Below are 15,558 nucleotides of genomic sequence, written 5' to 3'. Positions count from 1 at the left end.
AGGATACCTGGTAAATGATAATGATTCCTTAAATCAAGTCAAAGGTGATTTCTGTCAAAGGATGAGATCCGGCAATGTGTGTCTGTGTCCCTTTTTAAAACAATGACAAGGAGGGTATAAGGTTTCTTGTTAGGTCATTCTAAAGTGTGTGCCTCTTAGTATCAAGACTTTTTAAATCTACAATCACAACAAACCCAGACAATTTTGCTAGCAGCATTTTATTTGTTGACATTATCACACTGACAACATTGCACTTTGGAGAGAATGCAGTTACTGTTGGGGGCACTTGCTATTAAAAAAATATTTGTGAAATTGTACATAATTTTTTAATATAAAAAGTGTAGTCTTATCAATACCGATTTTCTTGTTTTCAACCAATTCATCTGTATTACCCTGGTAACAAAAATGAACTTTATATTCTACTAATTTTACATTAATTTACATATATGTTGAAAACCATTTCAATTCACATGGTAGAAAAGGTGTTTGGATTTTTGGCTTCTGTTCCGCTAGAGTGCCCCTTCACTGTTCTGGATGAATAAAATCATTTTTATAAGGAATTTGATTCCCCAGAAGCAGTATTTTAAAGATGCACAAAAAATCATATAAAAGTATACAAATAAGTGACCATTGGCGTTCATAACATTGAGCCTCTCTGAACACTGAAAATTACTTGCTATGCAGGCAAGAGTGGCTCATATATATTTCATATAATGTGAAATTTGCATGGTTTTCACACCATTTTCAAAGAAAAAGATATTGCATAAAAATCATGCCAGACACTTTTTCCTGCAGAGAATATCTGCAATCAAGGGAAGATTCCATTCTGAGAGTGAATAGTAATTGACAGAATGATATGGGTCTTGTTTGTTGTCAGTGTGCATAATATAAAATAAAACTTGTTACAAGAAGGTTTTGCTGTACTTAAGATTTAGATGAAACAAACAACTCATGAAATGAAAAAATACAAAACATTTCTACATTAATATATAGCATGCTCATTCATTCCTTAAATAATGTATGGTACTGGTATACAATGGATAAAATACACTAAACAGTAGATACACATGTATTATTCATATATAAAAAAAGATTTCATCTTTAAGGCAATATATATACATAAAATGGTAGAAAATTCAGGGTGCAAGTATAAAGGAGTAAAAAATTGCTTTTAAAGCAAAGGTTTCAGTTATGAATGTACAATGAATTTGATCATGTAAATAATGCTTTTAAAAATATGTACCAGTTACTGGTATATAAAAACTTTCATTTATCCGCTGAAAAAACGCTCCACTAAAATGGTTTTCGACACTCAAATGCAGATTTAAAATCCACAGCCATAGAATCCACCAAAAGTTTACAAACTACAGAACATAGACAACAATTACTTTCAGAAGCTGTATATACAAACACACAGGATGCAAAAGGAACAGTTTTGTTCCGTTATCCTGTTTCTGATATAGCCTTCATTTCAATCTAATGCATTTGTAAACTTAAAGTTCCGATTCCTTGAAAAAGCATTCAGTCATAAGATTCTCATAACATTGAAGAATCTGACTTTCCTGACATTATCCTCAGTAAAAATATTAAGTCATAGTTTAAGATTCTGATTTTCATGACTTTCTCCAGTGTAAAAGCATTAAGTCATAAGATCTCTGTAGCATTTAAGACTCGGATTTTCGTGATTTTCTCCTCTGCACAGGAGCAGGCTCTGGAGGTGACAAAGCAGTTAGTCTGGTTTTAGCATCCTCCATAATCTTTTTCAGTTCCTCCTAAAAGTAAAACATGATGGATATTTACGTTAATGACTTATTAGAGTTACATCTGTTTGGGGGGTCCTGATCTTACATTATTTACCATCAGGAGACACACTTTTCTATAACCTTATCATTTCCCTGTATTTCTCTCAGTGAATATATCTTTAAATGTGTATTTTCTCAACTCAATATTATTATCATAGCCCTGATCATGACAATTAGTAATTACTGGTAGTTGCTACAAACTAACTCATAACTTGTTATTCACAAAATGAAGTTTTGGTGATACAAAAATAGGTTAACCACTACAATAACGATAAATGTCTCTACGATCTAGCTGACAGGTGTATTTATACCAACCTCTGTGTACCGATAGATTAAACAGAACTTGGACTTTCTCTTTTTCTGTGCCTGTAGCACCCCTTGCTCCAAGCAGTATGTCTGATCAGTGGTTGAGTTCATCAGCTGTTAAAGTCAGAACCAGGACAATCATGTAACCACAAAAGTAAATATGACAAATAAACACTTCATGAGAAAAAAACAAAATCTCAACTCCTGTTAACCACTTACCAGTACCATTGAGAAATTACAGGTTTTTTTGGGGGGGGGTACTTACCAGTAGAGTTAACATTTTTTTTTCGTACATACCAGTGAGAACAAACAAATTCTTTGGTACGTCCCAGCAAGATAAGAGTTTTTTTTATACTTATCAGTGAGAGATAAAAGATGTTTATGTACTTACTAGCAAGAGTTAACAGAATTTTTGACCTACCCGTGAGAGGTAACATATTTTTTGTACTTATCAGTGAGAGGTAACAAATTTTTTGATTTACCAGTGAGAGATAATAGATTTTTTGTACTAACCAGTGAGGGATAATAGATTTTTTGTACTTACCAGTGAGAGATAACAGATTTTCTTGGTGACTTCACACCGGGTTGTGACCTCCTCTGAGTCTAAGGAGGCTCGCCGGGAGGCTGACTGACTCAGACGAGTGTGGGTGGGTGTTGCCATCCTCCTTCCCAAGGTCACTCCAAGGTCACTGAGCATCCTCCTGTGTGACAACTCTCTCTGTCTGAAATGAAAATAAGATTTGAAACAATGAAATTTTAAAATGACTGCATTGAACATGTAGTCATTGAGTATATATCAGTCAAGATTTTTGCATATAAAACTGATGCTTATGAATGTTGAATTTTAAATTCTCTTACAGGTAGAGATTTATTCTTAATAGACCCCTTCATGGTAACTGCTGTTCTGCTCTTTAGCAAGTCAAAATGACATAGTTTGGTGAATTGTAAGGTAACGTCAATTGTTTAATCTAAGTAATTTATGTGTACAATACTTTAAATTACCAGGTAGCCAAAACTTATCAATTTGCTCTGCAAGAGAGCACTACCATATTTACTGTGAAGGGGTCTATAATGGATAGATTTGTACAAGTATATGGTGACAGGAATAATGTTATACCAAAGGGAAAAAAGAATCATTGAAGAAACTGCTTTATTGTAACACAAAATAACCAATAACTAAAACTTTTGGACTGTTGTTTCAGTTCAAAACTTACAGAATTTGTTCATAGTAAGGAATGATGGTCCTGAGAAGATCAGATGATGCCGTGGTGTCCTCCATTATTTGACAAATCAGTTCATCCATGGAGAATAATTCAGGCTCCTTACACATCTGCAGAGTCTGAAATATTCCAGAAACTGTTGAATCATATATATTCTTTTGAACATTTTTACTTTATCAAGATAAAATATTGATCAGATATGTACAGAAATAGCACAAAGTAACTTGTTAAATTCCATATTCAAATGTACTGTACTTTCATTATGAACACTGTATACTCCCTCTACTCCTCCTCCATGATATCCTTCACTGACAATGTTCTTTCAAGTACATAACATACTTTCCCTTCTTTCAGAGAACTCTTTGTATTTGATCATATGTGAATTCTCGGCATTTCAGCACTGATAAATATGTTTTTCAATTTCTGTGAGATATCCTACCGTAGCAGTTTTAAGGCCGAGTTGAATCCAGTCCTTGGTGGCAAAGTGAGCGGACTCAGCGAGTGTGTACCCACAGCTGATGGTGGCTGTGTAGGACCGGGGAAAGACCACCACAAACTGGTGGGGCGACTGCACACAGCGGCTTAAGTGTACACCCTTCTGTAGGAGGATCTCAGGGGGCACCTGTTGACAGAAAGATACAACAAATGTTGACAGCAATTACTGATACAATATTAAATGATGTAAGAGTAACTCAATGGAAGGAGGCAAGGAGTGGAGGTACTATTAATTCGAGCATTCTTTGAAATTTTTGGAGAACGACATTTAAGCATAAAAACATGTATCAGTAGAGTATATAAATCAGAATTTTAATGGTCAATTTCAACTTCAATTACTTGTCACTAACCATGGCTGTGTCCTCTTTGAGCCACCGTGGTGAATTGCTGACTAGGGTAGGAATGAGTTCCTTCATCACAGATTTAAACTTGGCCTCTTCTTGAGATGGGACAGAATACCTACAGCAAGACATTCACGCCAGCATTAAGTAAGGATAATCAATTAATTATGTACATGTCATCTGAGGAATAGGAAACAGCATTAGGAACTAAGTGAATGTCTGGGATGTCTCACCACACAATATCAGCCTCGCCGTGTAGATACTGGACGTAGGGTAAATGATGGATGTCGGTGGACCAACAGGAGGCAGTGAAGAGCATGCCCACATGTAGAGTGGGGACCGTTACTCCTGTAGTAAACATACATGTAGGGATCAAATTCTTACGAGTGTTCATAATACACACACAGTCTATCAAAAATATATATCTTAACAGTCTATCAAAAATATATCTTAACAAAGAAATATATTCTTGAACAGCTGCTAAATATCTATAACCTAATAGAGCGTGCTAGATTTGTAATATTGTATTAGTACATACAGTTGACATGTCATACCCAGTATAGTTCTATATTTTATAACATTGTCTTGCATGTTATAGCCTTTATATTATAAAACTCTTTTTTCTGTGATTTGATTTCATTTTGACTGTATGCCTACAGTGTGATGTCAATAAACCATTGAACCTATTGCTGTGCTAATAGAACAAGCCTGACTTGAAACAAGTGCTCGAATAAGAACCCTGACATACCAGGTACAGGTCCTAGGTACTTCAGCAGAGATAGAGGATGTTGTGGGAGGAGATTCAGATTCCAGGGATGCCTACAAATGTAAATATTAATGTGAAGAGTTTATTTGGAATTTTCCTTTATTAGAATTTAGAAATCAACAATTCTGCTGAAACCTTATCTGGCTGTCTTTAATTATCACATTGATGGCAATAATTGAGTTTATCTGAAGAACATGTAAGCAGTGGTGCAATTCGCTGGCCCTCACCTTGAATACTGGTTCTCTTTTTTGACTGGGAACAGACTACAGGTTTGAGTTTTGGTATCAACATGGCCACCATGTATAGCTACATGTCTGCTTCTATTGTGGACTATCTCCCAAAACTGTTTCTGTAAATAACACATCAAAAGTATTCATCTGGTGTTTGATGAGTGCGACATCATTTCATATTCCAATTACTCCCCAGCTTGACAATAAATACTGTTCAATCAATATTGGATACATTTATAAGTAATGATATGCAACCAAAAGCTTAATAAATACATGCTTTAATTTGACCTCCCTACCTCCGTTTCCTCTGTGGACAAAGAGAGCTCCCTCTGGTGGTGGGAAGCTGTGTTTCTGGCCATCTGTATAAACCGCCCCAGTGACATGTTCTTTCCCTGAATTACCAAAGTCATAATGTTACACTATATAAATAGTGCCTGTTGAAATTGACACCCCGAGAAAACAATTGTCAACCTCCGCTTCGCGTCGGTATATAATAGTGCCTGTTTAGGAGGGTAAGAGTTGAAATTGACACCCCGAGAAAACCATTGTCAACTAACGCAAAGCAGAGGTTGAGAATGGTTTTCGAGGGGTGTCAATTTCAACTCTTATCGTCCTAAACAGGCACTATTTATTTTATCATACTGAATGCCTTAATTTTAAAGAAAACTTTTCTTTTATGAATGACGTGAATTCTAGGCGAATCGTACGTGCATAATTTATGCGCATGTAACGATTCGTTGTGTTACCCGTTGCCTAGTGTGTTGCTAATGCCGAGGGTAATAGAACGGATTATCAACTGCATCTAAACCAATCAGATTTCAGTATTTAACATGAAAGTATAATAAAAATAAATGTGTATTCCAATACAAGTATAAAACGCCATCATCATACACAACGCCATGTGTCTGTTACCTTGATGATACAGTCCTCCTCCTGGTCTTCCCTCTTGACCTTCATTCTTTCAGCCTTGACCTGGCTCTGAAGTTTTGATTTTTCTTCTGCATTCAAGTCATTGTAGGACAGCAGAAATTTACAGTAAGCATCGTACAGCTTAGTACCGCGGTCCTGTGCCTGTAACATATTGATGGTCATGTAAAATTCAAAGATTAAATTAAGTCCTTTTATTTTCTAATTAGGTCAGATCAACTGACATGAAAACCCTACTTATTGTAAATTCCTTATTTTACAAGAGTACTTTATTCCATGACTCCAATTTTTGTATCAAATCACAAATATATTAAATTAAAAGCACTAATTTTTTGTTATATAATTTCAAATAGTTCAAAACTGTCTGAAAAAAAGTGAGATTACTCCGTGAGAGCTGCTTCTTGTGATTTTACACGAATATTATTTCTTCACCTTTAATAAGGAATCACAGTATCTTCTTTTAAGACAATTGAAATCATAAGTTTGCTTCAGTTTTGGAGTTGCGATCTATGGTAAGTACCAGGAAAGCAGATCAAAGAATCTAATTTCACTTTCCTAATTGGATTGAAAGACATGTAGATCTCTACATGTACATGTGTATGTACCTGGTATATTTTACATCTCACTCAAACAATTTCTCATTGTATTTTTGTTATGACTGAATGTATCTAACATCTGATTTTGTCATAATAGCATCTGATACAAATTACAACTGAGATAATTTAATCTGAAAGGTTTAATCCAGGTGACATGTTTGTTTAGAAGGATTATCCTGAGGAACAGTTTAACAATGTAACCTACCATTTTTGGGACATTCATGGTGTCCGCCACCCGGGCCCATTTCTTCTTCTCCACCTCGTGCCTCATCCCCCCACACTCCTGGATGGTTCTATCCAGATCACAAATGTCCAGCTCCACACCACCAATCTACAACAAAGACGTAAACAAATAATTAAATATTCCATACATAAACTGATAAATAATCCAAAAACATAAACAGAGACCAAGATTACTGACATAAGTACTTTTAAAAAAAACAATTTTGTTCCTGATACCTCTGGAATCTGGAACTGTTCATCTGGATTTAAGACCTCCATGTGTTTTCTGATACACTCTAACTTCTCCACATTTGGACCAAATCTTCAAAATAAATTTGTTGATACATGTAAAATTAAGTTCTACACACTTTTACTAAATTGTACAAATACTAGTATTCTATATATGAAACAGTAAAGCCCTTCTGGGACCACTAACTCCAATTGTCAATTCATATAAATTTACATCTGTGCTGTGACTATTTCAATCAAACTGACCCCTAACCATAAAGAGCTACCTTTTGTACAGTTTGTGGGTGAACTGTTTCTGTGATGTAAACCTGGTATCTTCACTGATCTTTCCTTCCAGCTGTGACATAAAACAGATAAAATTACATATGGAGGAAAATTCAAAGAAATGATCAACAGTTAAGCAGAGTCACAATCTCACTTAGGTCCTAAAGCAGAGTTGAAATAAGAAAGAGTAGCATTCATTTGATAGTTCTTGATGCACATTTTTTTTTACTGCACAAACAGAAGTACATGTACCTTCCAGCTAGAAGGAGGGATAATTTTACACATTCCAAAGGGCTCAGCCCGGGGAGCAATGCTTTGTATATAATGTAGGGGGCGCTGAAACTCCTCCTCTGTTGGATAAAACGTGGGTATCTCTGTCAGGCTGGTGGAGACTTCGCGGGGTGACAGCGGGGCTTCAGACCGCAGGGACTTCACTGGGCTCTCTGGGTCTCGCAGTCTTAGGGTCCTTCCCCCAACTACATCAAGAATACAGCAAGCAAATAAATAAACATGAAATTATTCAGTGGTAGTAAATAATTATTTAAATGAAAACAGCTCCTAAAAATAAAACACCAGAGTATTTTTGAAAACATTCTAAATAATGACTATCTTAATAACAATAAAGAGAGACTTTTATCCACATTAATATCTACAGGTGACCCATACCACCTTGTCACACACACAGACTTACTGCTATTTTTTCTTGTCTTTGGTTGTTCTTGTGGCGTATCTGAATTTGGATGAGTGCTGGACTCTGACAATCTGGTAACTCGCTGCTGACGAACAGGACGGACATTTGTATGGCTTTTATCGTTATCGTTTTTAACACTTTTAATAGCAAGATCCTGCGAGACTTTTTTCTTTAGATCAGTACTATCATTGGAATCACTAGACTTACTGCAAGATCTCGTACTCCTTCTCTCAGAGCTTACAAAGTTTTTATGAAACGATAACCTATTTCGTAATAATTGTCTACCATGAGTTACTGATTTAAGAGCATTTTTATTTATTTTTCTTAATCGAGAACTTTTTAAAGGGAGGTTATTAGATTCTGACATTATTTCTTCAAATTTTCGTTTGTGAGGGAAGGTGACTTCATCGTCAGAGTTGGAACGGTCTTCGACATCTTCCAAATCCTCCATGTAAAACTTGAGGGCATTCTGTTTAGCTTGTCTCCTTGGTAACCGCATTGCAATGAAATCGTTCGGTGTCATTGCTGATTTCTTGAGTTTCGACTTCATAGGTCGTTTCTTTGGGATATCTTGGGTCAATTTAGGCACTGATTTAGATGGCTATGTAATAATAATGAAAAATCTGTTTAAAATAGTTAAAACTTTAAACAACACAAAATTTGTTTTAAATCACAAAATAATACTTTTAGCAAAAATATCCTTTATTTGAGGAAAAAGCACTGTAACTTGCACATTAAATTCTTAAAATGAATAAGAAACTCTATAATAAATGGTAACAACAAACAAACATGACACACAATATGTATAAGCATCCATGCAAAGTATTAATGTTATATTCTAAGGAAATTTTCTCCAGTACACAGTTACACATAGGCCTATCTACATGTAATATACTCTGATACATCTATGTACAAGTGGGTGGTACTATTTTTAAAGTTAATTTTAGCATGCATATAGAATAGAGAGAAACATATAATGTTCTGAAAAGTTCTCCTTATTTCAAATTATTAGATATTGTAATTCAGCTATTAATTCTTTAATCCATATCATCTTATTTGTAACTTGATTTTTAACCAGTCAAACAACACATTTCATTGTTTAAAATTAAATTCTAAAAAAGATTTCATTACATGATTCAGATTTCATATGGATGATTAAACATTAATTGAAAATGATTTGTCTGGCTAGTGATAACCCTTTATTCTTTAATAATTTCTATATTATTTTGTTGCTTTTACTAAAAGACCTATTTTTCAGAACAATTTTTTTTTGCAATTGACTAGGGATAAAGTGGTTTGTGGCAAAAATTTTTAAAATGTTTTATACAAATCAAGCCATGAACAGACTGGTTTGTGATAAGAAATATTTGCTCAACATGATTATTACAAACCTTGCAAAATTTTCTCTGATAATGCAAATAAAATTTACATCTTGAGTACAAAATACACTGCATACAATAGTGACCAATGAAGATAACACTGTTCGAGATTCACACATTTATAATGCATTTCCTAAAAGGATGGTTAATCAAGGGGTGATAAAGTGTTAGCACTGACTAGAAATGAAGCATGTGTACACACATTCAAGACTACACATTAGTAATACCATGAAGACATAATAGTTGGAGGTAAAGGGAACAGCTTCTTTTTAAATTGACTATTTGTCTTTGGAACAGAGCTAGATCTGTTCTCTGACAATGTTCCTCCTGTAGTGTATTCATCATGTTTAGAAATATTCTGATTCTCATCAAAAGGCTGATTAGATATGTTCTGTATACTACAGCTACGTTCCTCTGTTGGATTTTGTAGAATTTTTAACTCTGGAATTTGGTTGGTTTCAATGGAACTGATTGGCTGTGAAGAGGAAGAGTTATGATTATGTATCCGTAGACACTCCTTATCCTCCTCTCTATCCTCCTCTGATGATTCTCCATTTTCTTCAGTGCCCTGGGTATTGTTGTTCTGGTCAGGAATCTCAGGATGCATGCACTGTTTCCACCCAGTTGGAGGCCACTGCCGGGTACAAGATGGATTACTATTGTATTCAGCCTGGGTCATGCTGCTCAGACATTCCTTATAACTATCAACTCTAAAGGTAAACTCTGCTCCAAATGTCTTCTCGTTTGATGGAATATCAATGTTATTTTTCTCATCATCTAATGGATTACCATTTCTATTGTTTGTTGGTGTCTTTTGGACCTGCTCTGGCAGAAGAAATGGCTTGCTGGTGTAAGTACTGTAGTACTGACTGCTAGAAATTGTAGTTATGGCAGTGGATGGAGATCTCTTACACCTCTTACTTCTAGAGCTCTGACTGCTACTGAGATTCTGTAGTAGATCAGGCATTAATTGTTTTGGAGAGCCAATGGGGGATTCTTCCTTGGAACTATCAGTAAATCGCTGTGTCTTAGATTTTGAGAACAGGTTTGTCTCCCCAGAAGACTGCATGATATCAAAGACTGGTAATTTGCTACTCTTCCAGACAAACCGAGGCCTCTCTGAAGGACGAGAAAAGACATTACTACCCAGCTGTATGGCATCTAATTTTGTCCTTGAAGGTTTCTTTAAGGTCAAACTCCCAGTTGTGAGTGGTTCCATCTGCTCAGGCTCTTCTGTTACCTCCTGTTTAATCTGGTTTGCAATGTCCGAGTACTGACCAAGTGAAATTGTCTGATCTCCACTGCTTCTTCTAAATTGTGGTGAAGGCAGTTCTTGTATGGCAGCATAGTTGTTGCTGTTTATGACAGACACTTTCGGGGAAGAATTCCCAATAATGATAGAACATGGCACAATGACCTTGACCTTTCTTTTATCCACACACTTGTTCATGACCTTCAGGTTGACACCCTGGCCCTCAGTACAACCTTCGTCATTAGGTTCTCGGTTAGACTGGTGTTTGATGATTATTTTGTCATCTTCTACCTTTATTGTGGTGGTGCCTTTTTTAAGAAATTGAGGAACATTTCCAGAATTTAGTGTGATGCGAGTAACATCTAGATCGCACATACTGATATTGTTATTTAATTCTTGGTCAACAAGCTCTGATCCTTGCTCTAAAGATTGGGGTTTATGGTTTGATTCTTTTGGTAAGCTTAAGTCCAGGGGAGTATCATATTCACCATAATCAATAAGATTTTTAGTGCGAGGTGAATTGAAATTACTGATACATGTGTTTGTAGATTGTTGACTTAGGAAAACACTGTCACCTTGAATATTGCTATTAGCATTTGCCGCCTTTATTGTAACTATCTCTGAATTCAGCTCATGTATCTGCTCTGATGGTTTTTGACACTTCTGTGTATCATACAACTGGTCTCGATAAACTTCACATAAATTTGACTCTGGATTCAATAAAAACCTGTCCCCAAGAGGAGAGGAATAGGACTCAACAACTTTTCCTGTCGTGTTCGCTTCCGTCATAGGGAGAGCTGTTGTTGACTGATAATTGTCTTGGTTTTCTGGAATAAACATTTCAGTTAATGCTGGTAAGCTGTTTTGGTTTTCAGCATCCTTGAGTTGCTGCTCTTTATGTTGAACCAAGTCTGCTGTGCTATCTGTCTGTATCAGCAGAGGGGAATTTTCCTCCTGAGGACAAACTTGTCCTCTGGTACCAAGGCTGGCTTCTAGTAACTTCTCTTCAGCAAATGCTACTTGTTCTTCCATGATTGTGGGTACCTTATAAGCCAACACTTCTATCTGATTTTCTGACAATAGTTGTGGATTCGTGACACAAATGTCTTGTTGGTCCTCTGCTTCTGTCTTCCAATCCTGAACAGCAGATATGGCAAACTGAACATCATCAGCAGAAAGAGGAGTTGCCATCATTTCACAACTTTTTTTCTTATCATGTAGCATATTGGCATACAACATGGAATCCCTTGTTATTTGGTCATCCTGAATAGCTTCTGATGGCAAAGTCTCTTGGTTGTGATCAGTAAGTATTTGTGAGGGATTTTCTTTTTTCCTACCCACAATATCTCCCTGCCAGGCAGGGTACAGCTGAGGAGAGATGTGTTCCTTGTGGAGTAGGGAGAGGTTGGAGGGAACAAGAGGAAGCAGATGGTTAGACATACAGAAGCTGGCGAGAGAAGCATCTCTGTGAGAACTATACACGGGTGAACATTCCACACACTTACTTGTGCCATCCCCAATTCTACCATGCACACTACATACTACTGAGTCACGACACCCTACACCATCAGTTACCTTATCACGCTCATTCTGCTGTTCCTCTGCGGGGTGGGCTTTGAGTTTGGCAGGTGATGCTCGATGGGTAAGGGTGGCCACTGCTTTCCGTTTGGAGGCCAGCCTTGCCTTTCCGAGCCCTCTTTTTTCGAGCCTAGTGTTGAGCACTTTGGCTGGCAATCTTTCTTTGGAGGGTGACACTTTTACTGGTGTAATGTTCAGGGATCTAGCTGGCCTTCCTCGGCGGGCCAGCGGGGACTTGGTTTTTGGAGACTTGTCCATCCGCTTCACTCCTGCCAGTCCACGGCAAGTCTCAGGGGTGCCAGCACTGGCCCGGGCAGCCTTCTTACATGGAGTGGTGAACTTATTTACCTAAAGTTATATTGAATTTACTGAATACTAAGAGAATGAACAGTTAGATTCAGTATATATATGCAAAAAGTGAACATGAAAATTATATCAAAATCTAATTTCTGCATTGATAATGAAAATGTAACACTTAATGAGTTATTATCCAAACAAATTGTCATCCCTACATATTGCAAATTGAAATCATTCACATTCTCCACAGTGAGGGGAACAATCAATTTATAACATGTACATATATACAAGAATTAATTGTAATACGTTGTACTGGTACTACACAAACACTGACCGGTGTAAACATGTGATCCTCCGTCACATTACTGAGGCTGGTGGAGGAGGACGAGGGAGAAGTGTCTCTACCATTACGGCCATTGGTCAGACTGTTGTCATAGCGACTGTAGTTAAAAAAGTCCAAATGAGGGGGCAAAAGAGGTGTACCTGTAAAAAAAACAGAATATAATCATGACTGGTTACAATAATTATGATGAGGTCACCAGGAAGTGTTCATTTGTTTTATGTTTTTCCAATTCACCATATATATCTCTTTTGCTAGTTGCGGCTTGCAATATTACTGTTAAGATTCAAAACAGTTTTCTAGTGTAAATGATCAATTTACAAGCCTTTTTAACAAGGGTACATTTTTGTTTACTCTAAGGGTAAATAAAATTGGTGGATGTTTCTCTAGTGTTTAAATAAAGGTGAACAAAAGTATTTAAAACTAGAAAGTTGATTAAATCTGATTGATATCTTGTACCTCTGAGACAAAGAAAAGTCAGGAAATCTTCTGTCTTTGCTCTCTTTGGGAAAACAATAGTAGAAGACGTCTTCTCGCCGGTCTTCGATGTTGATGTGACACCTGTTTCTGTGCACGGGACACTGGTACTGGAATTGGTCTGAATGTTGTTTGGCTGGTTCATAGCAAACTTCCTCTGAGCACGGACCTTAGTTCTAGATTGTGATCAAATCATTGAAGCATTTAGGTATATGTGCTGAAATGCATCCTCTCTTGACATTTAATCATTAATCACTTTTGGTACCTTTATGTGAATTTTCATTCCTTGTTATCAACCAATATTTTAAAAAAAGGCTATTCAATGAAACAACTTAATTCTATACATGGTGTAAACATTAGTTCCAATTTCCTGTTTCCTTTAGAAAACAATAAATTGAAAAACCATCTACCGTGTGTTATGATGTAAATTTTGTAATATAAATGATATAAATTGCAATCATAATGCCACAAATGGCGGCGGTTTACTTCACATGTTTAAGATACGACTTACTTCTTTGAGTCGAGAGTTGATACACTAGTGACTGATGACATGGTTGACTCCTGACTCGTTTCATCCACACAGCTCACTGACTGACAGGTTGTCACAGGGGTAGAGGGTGCACTCGAACTGGAACTTCTGGTCCTCCTGGATAATGTCTTTTTAACTTTGATTGGTCTAAATCTTGCATTGTCAGGATTGTCTGATTCAGTTGGCGTATCATTTCCTGGTCTGGGGGTTGAAGGTCTCTTTGATTCTTGTAATGATGCATACAATGCTTTCTTTAGTTCTCGTTCTTCTTTCCAAGACAATCCAGCGGTGATATCCTAATTTTACAAGGTGAAAGGAAACAGGTAATTCAATAATCTTACAATACATATAAATATCATTAACATTAACTCATTAAAAGTTTCTCTATCTGGTTGCTGACCTTAGATAACAGGTAATAAAAAGATTTAATAACATATAGCTCTTACATTCACCAAGGTCTAATGACATGGTGATTACTACTTCTCAATGATTGATCAATCCTCCAATGAACTTCATAACCAACAATTATGGTATAAAAAATATTTCTTGCAATTGTGCCAGATAAAAAACATTAATAGTCTAGACTCATGCAGACTCTCTGCTTTAGATTATGTTTTTTGGTACTGTATTTTTAATAAAAAACCATCTGTCAAACATGCATTACATACCAACCAGGTATGGATATCTAATAGTTCATGCAAACGACTGCACTTGGCCATTTTAAATAAAGTCTTACTGCACACTACTGGTACAGCTAGTATACTTATCTGAAAGCATTACCTCAAGATTTACTGTGTAAGACCATTAAATACGTACATAGGTTTTGGGTGAAATATTTCTCTTTGGTCTGCTGGCAAGAGCTGGTTCTGCAGCTATGGGAGACCTTTTGTTCCCTGTTGAACTTCTCCTCCCAACCATCTCTGATTTCTATCATAAATCTACAGCAAAAAATACCTTGAGATTATTCCGTTACAATAATGGTGGGTTTTTTTTGTCTTAACAATGGGTTATTGTCTTGACATATCATTGGTATTTACTATTTAAGTTATCGTGTGTCAGATACCAGGTCAGTTGAATGTGGTATACCTGTTAAAATGTTTCTGTATTAATGAACACAATGATTTGTTAATATTTATTCCATGTTTCTGACAGAATCAATGCTACATAAATCCTCATATCGTTAATTTCAAACTAATGCTGATATAACACTGTGGCTAACATTATAAATGAGAGGAAATTAGTTTTGATTTCATCAATCAATATTTTCCATTCCTATAGATCCACCTATGACAGCTGTTTGCTTATTTGCATAATGTGCTATACATGAATGTAGTGAACAGTATTTTAAAGGCATTTGTGATTTCTTTACATCTTTGAAAACATATTTACCCAGTAATACCGAGAATCAATTCACAAAACTGAATGCATCATCTTCTTCTGCTAAATGGCATAGAACCACCTCTTCCAGTCTTTGTTTGCAGAAAGAAAACCAAAACTGACAACAAATATCATGTGCTTCCGGTCTACCGGAAACTCTTCTTATCCTTCAAGTGGTTAGCTAAAATCATTTTCAGGTTGTAAAATTTTGATATTAAAA

At 36.2% G+C, this 15,558-nt stretch overlaps 1 protein-coding gene across 4 annotated transcripts; it reads right to left on the bottom strand.

Moving 5' to 3' along the window:
* Positions 1–209: 209 nt before the first annotated feature.
* On the bottom strand, positions 210–15,502 carry LOC105343591 (protein Jumonji-like). 4 transcript variants are annotated; one of them, XM_034479901.2, is made up of 22 exons: positions 15,351–15,502; positions 14,778–14,899; positions 13,944–14,257; positions 13,415–13,608; positions 12,950–13,098; positions 12,316–12,666; positions 8,110–8,710; positions 7,671–7,894; positions 7,421–7,491; positions 7,143–7,227; positions 6,889–7,014; positions 6,073–6,231; positions 5,457–5,552; positions 5,158–5,279; positions 4,913–4,983; positions 4,398–4,512; positions 4,174–4,282; positions 3,768–3,950; positions 3,323–3,447; positions 2,653–2,830; positions 2,118–2,222; positions 210–1,772 (listed from the first exon to the last, which is right to left on the bottom strand). In XM_034479901.2, exons 2-22 carry the CDS (start codon positions 14,877–14,879, stop codon positions 1,665–1,667), a joined length of 3,588 nt encoding a protein of 1,195 aa, XP_034335792.2. In that variant the 5' UTR covers positions 14,880–14,899; positions 15,351–15,502; the 3' UTR covers positions 210–1,664.
* Between the last annotated feature and the right edge of the window lie 56 nt (positions 15,503–15,558).

This window comes from Magallana gigas, chromosome 3 (genome assembly GCF_963853765.1).
Source record: "Magallana gigas chromosome 3, xbMagGiga1.1, whole genome shotgun sequence".
Taxonomy (NCBI): Eukaryota; Metazoa; Mollusca; class Bivalvia; order Ostreida; family Ostreidae; genus Magallana; species Magallana gigas.
The sequence above is the reverse complement of the archived record's forward strand: the minus strand, read 5'-3'. Positions and strand labels throughout refer to the sequence as shown.